Below are 13,288 nucleotides of genomic sequence, written 5' to 3'. Positions count from 1 at the left end.
CATTGCCAGCACAGCTGAGCTGGGGGAGATGGTATCATTACTTGTGCAGACCTGCATTGGATGACCACCATTCTCCTGGGCAGGAATTGTGCCTTAAAAGGATGTCTCCAAATAACACTGTCTCCCAGGACAATTGGGATAGTACAGTTTATGCACCATCCCTTGTGAAGGTACAATCTTGCCTCGGTTAGTAAGGATAACATTCCTACAGCATCAAAAACCTGTACTGTACTTTGTGAATCCATAGCAAATGCTCTCTGTTCCTTGGTTCTGATTTATAAAATATTCAATTTTAAGGTTTTTTGTAAAGGTTTTGCTCCCATTCACTGATGTGCATGTCTTCAGTTAGTTCCTGGGAGTTAAATAGTCCTGTAGCGCTAAATATCTGACAGTAATTTTACACCTTAATTTGTGGAAATCAGTTTATTTCCAAACTTGTCGTGCATGTGGGAGGGTTGGAGAGAGAGACTTCTTTATTCTTTTTTTATATTCTAGGTTTTCCATTCATTTTAATTCTAGCCAAGTTGTATCTTGTTTTATGTTGATCACATTTGCTGCTACTCTATACCAAAAGGGCATGTTGATTTTTTTTAAAAATAGCTTCTCCATCAAAATTGTATTGCTTGAATTAGTGGACAGTATTGTTCTTCCTCCTGAAGTGTTTCTTATTTAATGCTATATTAAGCATTTCCTGTCTGTATCACTGCTTCATTTCCCCACACTGTTAATAACGTCCAGAATTGTTTACCTATTAGCTGGGCATTTGCAGAACCACAGAAAATTATCAGTTCTTAACAGTCGTGAAGCAAGATCATGAATTGCTCACCTTGGTTTCTTTAGGGCGAATTTTGGACTTAAAGACTGGAACAGTGAAGAAGGAAGGTCAGCAGTCCTCAATGAGAATGTGCATGGGATCACGGCGTTCCTTCATTTGCAGAATGAGGTACACAGTTCTCTATTCCTTCTGTACTCTTCTCCCTTTTTATACCTCAGTATTCTGTCCCATTTTGTCAGGTTTGACCTAGTATAAAAATATGAGCTGTATGGACATGCTCTGATTATATTTCCAGTATGGTTGCTTTTATAGCTAGTGTCAGGCTGCAGTTTGCCTTTACAGGTTGGACCTGTCTGATCCAGCACCTTCAGGCCCTGAGCAGTCCTGAATGAGGGAGTTTCCCAGTCCAGGGTGGCCAGTTCCATCCCCTCTGTTCACAAATTCCAGTTTTCCTTGGGGTCCATCATCAGACCTGTTTGAGCTCCCTTTCTGGTTTTCACTGCCGCCCTAGCTGCCGGCCCTACAACCCTATCCCCTGGGCTGAGCTTCCCCGTTCTGCTGCCACTGGACTCCGTGTCCCACTAGCCTCCTGGTAATCACCATTTCCTGTATGCTGAGTGGTTGAGCAGCTGCCGAGGAGAGATTCAGGTGCTGCCCAGCTGATTAGCAGAGCGCCCACAGCCACCTACAGTGGGCAGCATGTGTTTATATTTGCATGTGTTTTGGTGCACATAACATTTATTCTGCTCATCGTGGAAAAAATTAGAGGGGAATGCTGCTGGCCACTAGTGCCCCTGCCAGGACTTGCTGCCGCTGGGCTCCCTGGTCATGGATGTTGCCGGACCAGAGAGGATCAACCAGACCCTCGACCAGAGAGGCTCAACTTGTAGCAAGCAAGTAGTTAAATCGTATCAGTACTAGTGTGCTGTTCCAGAGAGCCTCAGACCATCTTAGCCACTCGAGTGCAAGCCATTATTTGGATCAGCACATCTGGAAAGCAGCCTTCAAAGTAGATTGGAAACTTGGTTGTTGGAATTAATTTTTTTTTCCTCTTGCAACAAACTAATAGTACTAAAAATAGGTTGAAGACAAACAGGAATTTAGTTGTTGCGTTAGCCAGCGATGTAAGAATTTAACCAGTGGGCAATTAGTTAATTCTAGGTACATGAGTAAATGTTAGATTGGATGGGGGCAGGGGTTATTTCACAATTTTCAGACTTCTGGTAAGTTTCTGTGACTGTTTTGATGTATGTTTTTCTCAAATAATACATATGAAAGTGATTAACATGAGCCCTCTGTGCAACAGAGACTAATCCTCAATGTGGCCTCTTGGCACCTCTGTAATGGTAAGGAATAGTTGTCATAATAACTTTGAAATAGCTACAACATGGTGAAAGGTCCATCGGTGTGACTTTGAGAGGGACCAGCAGGCTGTCGCATTGTTGTTTCCAATTTGTATGCTGAGAATAAGTTATGCAAAAGCACAAAAAGGTTTGAAAGAAAAATCCAACCAAAGACCGGCCTGCTTGATTAATTTGCATGTGTATAATATTTAGAACATTTAAAGTGGCACACATCGTAATTAAATCTGATCAGTTCCGGTGTTTGAAGCTCCTTTAGCCCTTGAGTTGAAGGTGCATTGGAAGTACTGTAGTAGCAGTATGACTGTAATGATCACTAATTTACAGTAGATCATATTATGGCTGGCTCTCTCTGGCTCCTGTAGCATGGTGAAGACACTGTGCTGCCCCTGCTGATCTATGCAGGCAGCACCTCCAGTTCGGCTACTTGTATTGAGAAGCACAGCGGGGAGACTCTAGCTGTGGTGATAACACTATCCAAACAGAGGGCAAATGGCAAGCATGGCAGGAGAGTGACAGCACAGGAGGCAGTCCAGTGAGGCAGGGGAGGCTTCACCTTTCTTTCTAATAGAGCAAACCCCTGCATGCTTCCTTTAAGGCAGGGGTACACAAACTTTTTATGTCAGGGCACACTTTTTGGCCGGCCTCCCCCCACCTGTCTAATGCCATCCAAACAAATCAAAGTTTCAGTTATATTAATATGGGGGGGAGACCCCTTTCAGCATGTGAGAGAAAATAAATTTGTAGAATGTAAAAACTTTACTAATCGGTATATAAACGTAAATTCAGTAGATGGGGGTTGCGTTCTTGCACAGTCCCGTGTAAGTCAAAATTCGTGCAACTCGGGGAGCCAGGACACCGACTAGCGCAGCAGCGCTGGTCACTTTCCTGTCTCTTGTGAACGGTAGGCAGCCGAGAGCCTGGCTCTGGGATTCCCACCGCTCATAGGACAGGGAAAACTGAGACGCACTGATGCGCTGGTCAGTTTCTCTGCTCCTCTTGGAGCAGCAGCCTGACTCTTGGCTCTGCTGCCCCACTCCTGTCAGGAGTGGCAGCCTGACAGCCGCCCCCAACAGGAGTGGGGAAACTGCTCCTGTCAGTGGTGGCAGTGGAGAGTCTGGCTCTCAGCTGCCGCCACTGACAGAAGTGGGGAAATTGACCAGGGCAGCAGCCAGGTGCCCGCTCTCTGCCACTCAGTCATGTTAACCCAAGATACATGCAACTCACGTGGTTTACTGAACATGTACATAAAAACAGTAACATATTTCAATATTATTAATGAGGGGAAAGAGTCTAAGATCTAGCAGCTGCTGTGTCCCCCTTATGACACTCCCCCCCACTTTGCACATCCCTGCTTTAAGGCATTGTGCTGTTCCTTCTCCCAGTTTTCCACAATGCTCAAAGCTGCAATTTAGTTTCGGACTAAGAAACGAGTTATGTTTGTGCTTTGGAATTATGGACCCAGTATTGTTCATATATCCTCCATGTACTGCTAATAATATTTTCTTCTATCATTAATTTGTAACGATATACAATTCATTAATCTGGGCAAGCATTGACCTCGTAAGCCTATTCACTGTATATCACTTCTTTATCCTCTGGCCATGCTTATTGATTATGTCATGAGGTCTTTGAGCCGACAGGAGCCAGACCTAATATCCAGTTTGCAGTTTTTCCCCAGCTTTTTAAACAGCCGTACAAATCACAGGTACTCATCAGTGCCCGATCCTGCAAACACTAATGTGTGTGCATAGTCCCATTGTGTTTGTAATTCTAAACCTCTTTGATGGTGTCTTTCCCCCTGCTACTTCCTGGTAGTGTCTAATAAAAATATTTTAGTGGTGGGGGGGAGCCTTTGTGCCTGAAACTCAATACACCTTCAAATATGAATTATTTGAGGCCATTGTGTTTGCTGCCAGATTTCTTCTTTACCATACAGTTCCTCTTTTTTAATGAAACTCCGTTTTGTCTTGCCTTTATCAAACCACTATCAAGGGATTAGTGCCCATGGATACACAAATGTGCAGCGAGACACACAGTTGGAAGTGCAAATAAGTTAACACCAGGTCATAGGTCAGAATTGTGAACAAGAAGTTTTCATGGCATCATTAATAGGCAGCTGTTAGTCAGGTATTAGGTCGTCAGGGCTGACTTTAGTACTAGTCAGTTGGAACTAGAGATGGTCAGGGGTTTTCCAGCAAAATGTTTTTCATTGGAAAGTGTTAGTTTATCAAAACCAACACATTTTGTAGGAATGTGTCGAGTGAAATGTTGGACAGAGAGTGGAGGGCACCAAGCCCTGAATCACTAATAACCCATAGCTCAGTGGTTTGAGTATTGGCTTGCTTAAGCCCAGAGCTGTGAGTTCAGTTGTGCAGGTAGCCATTTAGGGATCTGGGTAAATAGATTCCACACACCCCCCCACAAGAAAAAAAAAAAGAGATGGTGCTTGGTCCTGCCAAGGTGGCAGGGGACTGGACTTGATGACCTCCAGCTCTGTGAGATGCATCTGTTAGTGCATTTTTATGCAAGACCAAGGTTGTAAACCTGGCTCTGCCTGACTTCGTGCAGGGACTTGAACCTGAGTCTCCTGTATTCCATATGTTACGTTTTATGTTAGTCTATAAGGTGCTACAGGACTGCTTGTTTTCTGTGAAGCTACAGACTAAAGGTATGTCTACACAGCAGATTTATTTCAAAATAAGCTATCCAGAAGAGCTTTTCTGGAGTAGCTTATTTTGAAATAACACTACTATACACAAAAATACAGTTTGAAATAGTACTTAGCTATTTCAAAATACAGTGTCTACACAGACAGAACCTATTTCGAAATAGAACTATTGGACAAACAGTGGCTTTTTTCAAAATAGGCTCTATTCCCTGTCTTAACTGCACCTATTTCAAAATAACTTTGCTGTGTAGACCTACCCTAACATGGCTACCCCTCTGAAACTGTCCCCTGTTCCAGGTTAGTGTCCTAACCTGAGGCAGTTGGCTATTTTGAGGTGGCTCTCTGTTTTTCGTGATGGAGCTGTTCCACTTGGCATAAATAATTTATTGGGCCAGAGAAGGAGATTGACACACTAGTCCTGTTATCAAAACATTCCCACATAAAAGCCAACTGAAAGTCCTGGAGCCTCCTACATCTAAGGTGAATGACCTCACCATTGCCTATTTTCTCTCTCACACACACTGATTTTTGAGTGGGGGTTAGAAAAATTATTCTCCGTTTCAGCCCAGTGCAGGACAGGGAGAATCTCTGAAGTCTCAGAAAATTTTGTTCGCTGCCTGGGAGAACCTGTGCCTGTCCAGCTCTGTTTGGAATATAAGCAGCAGATAGTCACATATTGAGCCCATACATACACATGAATTTCTGTGACATGACGCAGGTGGTGTGTAAGTTGTTTAGAATTTGCAGATATTTGATGTACCTGTCTTCTATGCCAATAAAATGTTTATACCACATACTGGGTAGCACTGTTATATATGAATAAACATACAAATGACTAGTGTTTCATACATAAATAATTGGTAAATACACATGTGTGGTATGTAAAATCTCTGTGCTAATAAATGCTTTGGGAGCTGCATTTTTTGGATGGTTTATTTGAGATCCTAAATTGTGTTTGTCTTGTTTTTCAAGTATTTGTGGTTTGCTGCAGCCCATTTCTGCTTAAACCAATGCTGGAATTATCTGCTTTGGCTGTGTTTTCTTCTTGTATTTCTTATTTAGCCTCATCTTAACTGTAGGATTTTCTTTTGTGAGCCAATATTTTTCTTAGTGATGTTTTTATTATTTATGTCTTGAAAATAGCTGGAGCATTAAAAAAGAAAACACAAAGCAATATGGAGTCATGGTAATATCAACTTCTTCTAAAATGCTTTTGGCTCTGTATCTTAGAAAATACACAACATTGTGGGTCCGTCCCACAAAAGCTCACCTAATAAATTATTTTGGTAGTCTTTAAAGTGATACTTGACTGCTTTTTGTTTTAACATTATTTCAATGTGTCTTTACAAAGGGTTCAAAATGGATATTTTTCTCCCCAAACATTTATATTCTTTTTTCAAATGCTGGCTTATTTTTAGGTGTGGAAATGCCCCTTTGGATCATTTGCCTCTAAACAGAATAACCACAATGCGAAAAAGATACAGGTGAGGGTTTTTTTCTCTCCCAACCCCTGTTACCACTACAGTATGTCATTATGAACTTGACTAGTTGCCAATTTCACAAGAGCTAAAATCTCCCAGTTGTACTTGAACTAGACTTCATATATCAGAATCTGGCTTATGCTTCACAAATGAGATCACATCAGAGTAGAGGGAGCACAACTCTGGGAACTCAGAACTGAGTTCTAATCCTGCCTCTGTTGCTGACTCTTTAGGGGCCCTAGGTGTGTGTCTCTCTACCTTAGTTTAACCTCTTCTGTAAAATTATCCTTAAAATAATACAGCACTTGAGATGTTGAATATTAGGAGCTGTACTATGTAGTATTACTAATGTAGTTGATACATTTTGTGTAAAAGAAATGGTACTAGTGCAAAGGTCTATTGTATGTCAGACACATCACTATGATTATTATTGTTTGTTCTCATACAGGAATGGCCTAGGCCCAGTAAAAGAAGGAGAAGCACAGTATGCAGTAGTCCACTGCACTGGATATATTAAGGCCTGGCCACCAGCAGGTAAAAATTCCATTAAGGGCAATATACGTAGTATTCTGTACTGTGTGCAAGTTATAAATGATCTCTGGAATCTATTGACCAGCTTGTGAGTTAGATACTCTGGCTGGATTTTTAAAGGTGACTAAGAGAGTTAGGTGGCCAAGGGCAGTGGGAAATATGTACCTAACTTTCATCGGCTCACTTGAAAATTGCAGCCTTCGTCTGATATATTGATCATCTCAGACAGGTAGCTCATTGTGTTCCCCCTGCTTGTTATGCCACTTTTGTTTACTGCAGTAGTTCGGTTTGGCATGCCAGATCTCGCTGGAAGTCTGTCAGTATCCTGTCTCCTAAACTTGATGTGAGATGAAACGGGGAAAGTTGAAACAAACCCATACAACACCTGAGCAGATTTGCTCCTTGTTGTTTACAAGTGATGCCCTGGCACATGAGGTTGCATTATGGCGTACTAAAGTTAGCATTGCTGAGGAGCATGGAAAAACTGATCTCACTCTTTGAATTAAATCATGTTTAAAACAGAGAGCAGTCACATTCAATCAGATCTTGGATGTCTTAGTTTGAAAAGCAACACTAGCTTTTTCCTGGAAATCAGAGTCACTCAGTGCCCTTGTTATCTGTATTCTCATCAGTATGGCTGGATCTATGCTTGCCCCCAACTTCGAAGGGGGCATGCTAATCAGGGCCGTGGAGATTACTAATGAAGTGCTCCAATGAATACGCAGCACTTCATTAGGCTATTTTTTCCCCGCAGCAACTTTGAAGCTTCAAACTTAAAAGTACAAGCATGTGCGTAGTCGTGGGCACTTTGAAGTCCCTTTACTCCTCAAAAAGGGACTTTGAAGTAGTGTAGCACTTCGAAGTGCCCACAGCTACATGCATGCCAGCACTTTGAAGTTGCGGCGGGGGAAATTAGCCTAATGAAGTGCTGCATACTCACCACAACGCTTCATTAGTAATCTCCCAGTGCCCCGATTAACGTGCCCCCTTCGAAGTTAGGGCTTGTCTACACTTGCCCCTATCTGTATTCTCATCACTCTTTCAATATGCTGCCCTGGTTCTCCTCATACAACCATTTACACATTGTCAGAGTATCAGCTGTTGACAATAAGAGTTGCATATTCCGAATGAGGATACCATGTGCCTACAAAAGTTTAGGTCAACATTTGCAAACTCAGGGACCTAAATAAATGAGTAAATTTTTCAGAGGTGTTGGGTGCACCTGCAGCTTTCACTGAAGCCAATGGAATTGGCCCACACTCGGCCCCTTTGAAAAACTGACCAAAGCAGGTGCTTGTTTTTTAGACCCCCTTGTTTGAAAACCTTGGTTTCAATTTAAGTAAGTCTACATTCACCTACAAGTACTTTATGTAGTGCAGAATATTACTGTCTCTGCCTCCTGATTAAGTTATTTTGGTTTAGAATGTGGCTACATGCTGCTTTGAGCAGCACTGAAAAAAACACTGTAATTCAGTGTCACGTGGGAAGAGTCTGAGAACCAAGGGAGACTCAGTGGAGACCAGTTGAACCTCATGAGGAGATAGTTTGGCTGGCCTTGGCATTTGCAGAAGTTGGAGAGGCTCTCTTTAGTATGTCAAATTTTGGTGAAATGAATTAGAATAAGAGGTGTCTTGCCCTTTTGTGGTTACAGGGTGAGTATGCCGCAGACATTCTTCAGGCTACTCCAGGGACTGAGTGCCAGAAATCCCATTACACTGTCTGTGCTTTGTTTGTTTGTGTCAATATTAGCATGCAGCTTTATCATTCTTACTGATTGTGTGCAGAGTTATTTTTTCAAAGGCTATATAATGTTTATCATCTACTCACAGGGCATGGGGGGAGCATACAAAAATTAAAATGGTGTGTCCTTTTGGAATTTCATCAATGTTCAAACCAGCATAATTCAGACCACATGCCATCTGCCTATATTTTGGAATCACAAAAGGGTGTGAAATTCCCTCCTTGCTTAACCAACTGCTAGTGATAAGATTGCTAAATTTGTCACAGTGCAAATTAGAGTAGCATGACTGTCAAAAAGTTTGTCATCTGTATCTTGGACTAAACAAAAGTCTTAATGCTTGTACTAAAATATTCTTTTTTGCTTTAAGAATTTTTAGAAAAGTTCAGTTTTTAGAGTTTTTCTTCTGATTCTTTCAAATGGTAGCAAATTAAATTGTGGTATACAAAATGGATAAATAGAGAAGTAAATGTAGTTATGGTTAATGGGATACATTGGTTACTTGGGTGGTTAAGACAGTTAATTGGCAGACATCACTATAGACCCTACACTGGCAAAAAGCACACAGTGATGTGAACCATACGGTGATAACCTGGAATGAAAGCAGGGTCAGTGGAACAAAGTGAAGTCCAAGCTAATGCATGGCTTAGTGTAACCTAACAACTGTGCAACATTTGGTTACCTTTCACTGAAGAGATGTACAGGGTGCTGTGATCCAGATATATTGGCTTTTACCATTTTAAAATGGGATTTCAGTTGCCTTTTATGTGATCTTAGTCTTGTTTTTAACCTCACTCCTACTGCTTTGGCAAACAGCAAATAATATGTTGTCTTTTTCAGGTCAGACTGTACATAATAGTTTCCATTTCCATGTAGTAAATTTTGCATGTTGAGTCCGTGTCATACCTTGTACTCTTTTGTGCTGGAGGGTATCATGCAACTTGTTGACTTTGGAATTGCATGGGTGTTTGAGGGCAGAATTTGGCACCACGTAGGTTCTGGGTAGTCAGTGCAATGTGACTGCATGCATTGCCATGTTCCTGTTAGAAATGTTACAATTTGCAAAATAAGCTAATAATTTAAGTGCAGAGGAAATTGAATTTGTTAAAGCTTTCCCACCCTGTAAACAAATTAGCACGTTTTGAGAACAACAAACACCTGGCTCTTGTGTGCATTCTTGAACCTTTAGAACACCCAAGTTTGCACCAAATGATAAATGTTTAAAAATATTTTGGGGGAAAGGATGAGGATCATGTAGTTTGCCAATGATATATTAACGAAGGCCTTCAGATTTCATAAGCTGGACGCTCAGCTATGCTGTCAGTTTAAGTAGAATTTTCTGGAACAAAATATAAACATTTCTTGCAAACATACTTAACATAGATTTGTTTGTCAGCCGGCATGACTCCTTTCTTGGTTCTGGTTATGAAAGAGCATTTTAGTTTCAATGAGAAAATAATTGAAATGTTTTCACCCCTCTTGTCTAGAAATTCCTGCACTCCAGGACTTGGCGTTTATTACAGGACAAAGGAAAACAGATCATCTCTCTATATATATAAAAAAAAAATTTCACCCCAGGCAACAGAATGACATCATCATGCAAATGATATCTGTCTACCACCCAGGGGGTTGAGGCATAGAAAGGGTCTAGGGTGTAGGGGAGAGGCCCTGGCCAAGGATAGGGCTGGCTGCTCAGCTCCCTGGCCCCTGAGAAAGATGGGGGGATTCATGAGCATAGTGAGTAGGGGTGCAGCCCACTAGTTATTACTATTTTCACAAATCCCTGAATAGTGTATTGGTAACATATTACCACTCGTGATGTGAACAACATGAGCAACAGTGGGACAAGCTTCTCTGGCACAGCCCTAATAATAGGCCTCAGTGCTGGCTTGGAGGTTCGGTTCATTTAGGCTTTGAAGCTCATTCAGTCCTTCTCCAAAGAGTGCCCCGATACTGCTAATTAGTGCTAACTTTGACTATGTTTGGTGGGGAGCGGGAGAGTAGTTAGGTGTGAAACCCGCTATTAAAAATGCGGGACCAAATTTTCTTCTGATTCAATTCTGTTGACTTTAAGCTAAGAATTTGATCAACACAATAGAAGCAATGACATGGACCTTTACTTATGCAAAGGGAAACCAATATTTAGTTTCTTGACAGAGCCTAAAATATTATGAAAGTTGTTCTCCTGCACCACCAGTACACCCACAGCCTATTGAACCAAACTTTCATGCCTAAGTTTTCTGCAGTCTAAGATATAAAGGAAATTCTAACTGCAAGATTTGGTTCTTCAGTCATCTTTTCAAGCAAAAAACTCACCACCCAGTTAATGAGATGCTTTAAATAAGGACTGAGCCCAAAGTGTTGACTGCCAGCATGAAACTATATTGCCCTCATGCCTGGATGGTTGCAGATCCCAGAACTTTTTTTTTTCCCCAAACTTTGAAAACCCCCTTCTCTCAGACACCATTCCTAGGCTTTATGTGGGTGTGTGTGGAAAGAACAAAAAGTAACCACTGCACCCCACATAACAGCTGAAGCCAGCCATCTTCCTTGCAGGTGGGCCTCTCCAGGGGAAGGTAAAGCTGTGGCACCACACCCACCCTTGTGGCACTCTCTAGGAAAGGTGGCCAGGCACATTAGGAGGAGCAGACTGTGCAGCCCAAGGTATACAGCATCTGGCAAACTCCACAGCTACATCTACATTACAGGGTTTTATTGACAAAACTCACGGAGCGTCAACGCTAAAACTGTGTTCTGTCAACATACTGTCCACAGAACTTGGCACTTTTGTTAACAGCCTTCTGTCTCTCCCCACACTAGGCAGAACACCTTTGTCGACAGACTCTGTTGACAAAAAATCCGTGTGGAGGCTCCAGGGGCCCCTCTGTCAATACACAGGGCTTCCGAGTCACTGGGCAGCCCTGTTTGCTGTGCTTCCGCTTGGCCATTCTGTTGAGAAAGCGGTTGGACAGTCTGACCGCTCTCTGTTGATAGAGCAGGTGGACCGAATGATCCACGATCTGTCAACAAAAGTTTTGACGGAAGTTCTACCTTTCTGTGGACCAAAGACCATGTGTGCTCTAAGGGCAGTGGGGAACATGACAGGCCTAACTAGGGCTCTTCTTGGGCAATGCAGCAGCACAGCATCACAGAATAGGATCACAAAGTCCATAAACTGATGATCAGCCTTTGATTTGTCAGTAAAGTAAGTGTAGGGGAAAGGTGGACCAGTTTTTAGGAACAAGTAGTATATTGGTTTTGCAGACTGTAGGCACTGGGATAAGTTTCTGAAAAGTATTAATTTGTCAAAAACAAAATGAAAAAGTTGGTTTCGAAAAATCCAGACTCTTCCACAGAGTTATATTTGCTTATTGTATGTGATGAATGTTATATTAAACAATGAAATATAGTGCTGAAATATCTTCAATTAGGAGAAAAGGCTCACGGTCTGAAACGGAATACAGTACCCATTCCAGACTTTGATCCTACATTTGTTTTGTCTACTGCCAACTGGCTGAAAGGACCTGGGCTTCTGATTGCATGAGAAGTGTTGTAGCTAATAACCAAACATGCAAGATAAACCAATCCTACTTTTTTTCCAATCTTTTATTTTTAAATTTAGTTACCTTTTTTCAATTAAAGCATCATGTTTTTGGAAGGAAATGAGTTTTATGCAGTCCACATGATGTTTTCCTAATAGTTTTATTCATTGCACATAAGTCAGTGGAAAATATTTAGTTGGGAGAAACGACAGTATGTTAGCATGTTGCTAGTTTTGTAAGGAATAAATCAAATCCAGGACCAATGTGTTTGTTTCCAAAGGGAAACTGCAGGGAAGTCATTAGCATCCCAAGGGTCAAATAGGTGGAAACCATGGGGCACTTAAGATTGAAAATCCTCATAAATAAAGTTTCAAATACGACAGAAATCTGCATTTCTTTTGGGTGATGATTTGCAGTATGTTTTTTGCCTGTCCCATAGGGGTTTGGTTTTTGTTTTTTGTCATGCAATTATTGATTCATTTCTACTCTTCCAAATCAGACTTACAGTAACTACTCAGCCACTAAATGCCAAAGTAGTTAGGTTATTTTAAAGTTTTGGCCGGAATCTAGAAGTTTGTACAAAACTTCTTTTTCATAATACAAAACAAAATAGTTGCTTGAATTCTGTGCACCACTGTAATTTTTAATGCTTTATTTAAAAAAACAAACAAACTCACTCTTCTTTGGACTTTTTCACGAGTACTTTTCCCCCCCAATTTTAAGCTCCACCAACATTTTTAGTCCTTTTTGAATTGTGGGGGACTTAGATTCCTGCATATACCTATTCAAGAGGTAGTATCTTCTTTTAAAATGTGCATATTCATGGTATTCTACAAGTAATGATAATTGATGGAGATGTAAAATAATGTGCAGCCTTGCTGTGATACATGGCATACATTTTAATTCCACTGTTATGAATGGTCATAAAATATCATCTATTTTTAAGTTTAATACAGATTGCATCTCTCTAATCCAGCAACCTCAGAACGTGATCGGTGCCAGATGAGAGAATTTGCTGGATCATGGGAAGTCTATATTGTGTAGCAGCATTACCAACACTTCCACTGCTTACTGGGTTTTTAGAAGACATTTAGGGGAAAATTACAGCTAAATAACAGCACAGAACACTGAGAACTAGGTCTGGGGGCTGTAAACTAACTATGGGACCACGGGAAACTTGGCCACACCC

The 13,288-nt window shown here is 41.3% G+C and overlaps 1 protein-coding gene across 5 annotated transcripts in view; it reads left to right on the top strand.

The window, feature by feature from the left end:
- ARNT2 (aryl hydrocarbon receptor nuclear translocator 2) overlaps nucleotides 1–13,288 on the top strand; it is a 155,663-nt gene that overhangs the window by 81,177 nt on the left and 61,198 nt on the right. For all 5 annotated transcript variants that reach the window (XM_075007309.1, XM_075007311.1, XM_075007310.1 and 2 more), the window contains 3 exons: nucleotides 841–943; nucleotides 6,226–6,291; nucleotides 6,737–6,822. In XM_075007309.1, the coding sequence (XP_074863410.1) occupies nucleotides 841–943; nucleotides 6,226–6,291; nucleotides 6,737–6,822 (255 nt within the window). The remainder of the gene's footprint in view (nucleotides 1–840; nucleotides 944–6,225; nucleotides 6,292–6,736; nucleotides 6,823–13,288) is intronic.

The sequence above is a fragment of the Carettochelys insculpta genome, chromosome 12, assembly GCF_033958435.1.
Source record: "Carettochelys insculpta isolate YL-2023 chromosome 12, ASM3395843v1, whole genome shotgun sequence".
Classification (NCBI taxonomy): Eukaryota; Metazoa; Chordata; order Testudines; family Carettochelyidae; genus Carettochelys; species Carettochelys insculpta.
The sequence above is the reverse complement of the archived record's forward strand: the minus strand, read 5'-3'. Positions and strand labels throughout refer to the sequence as shown.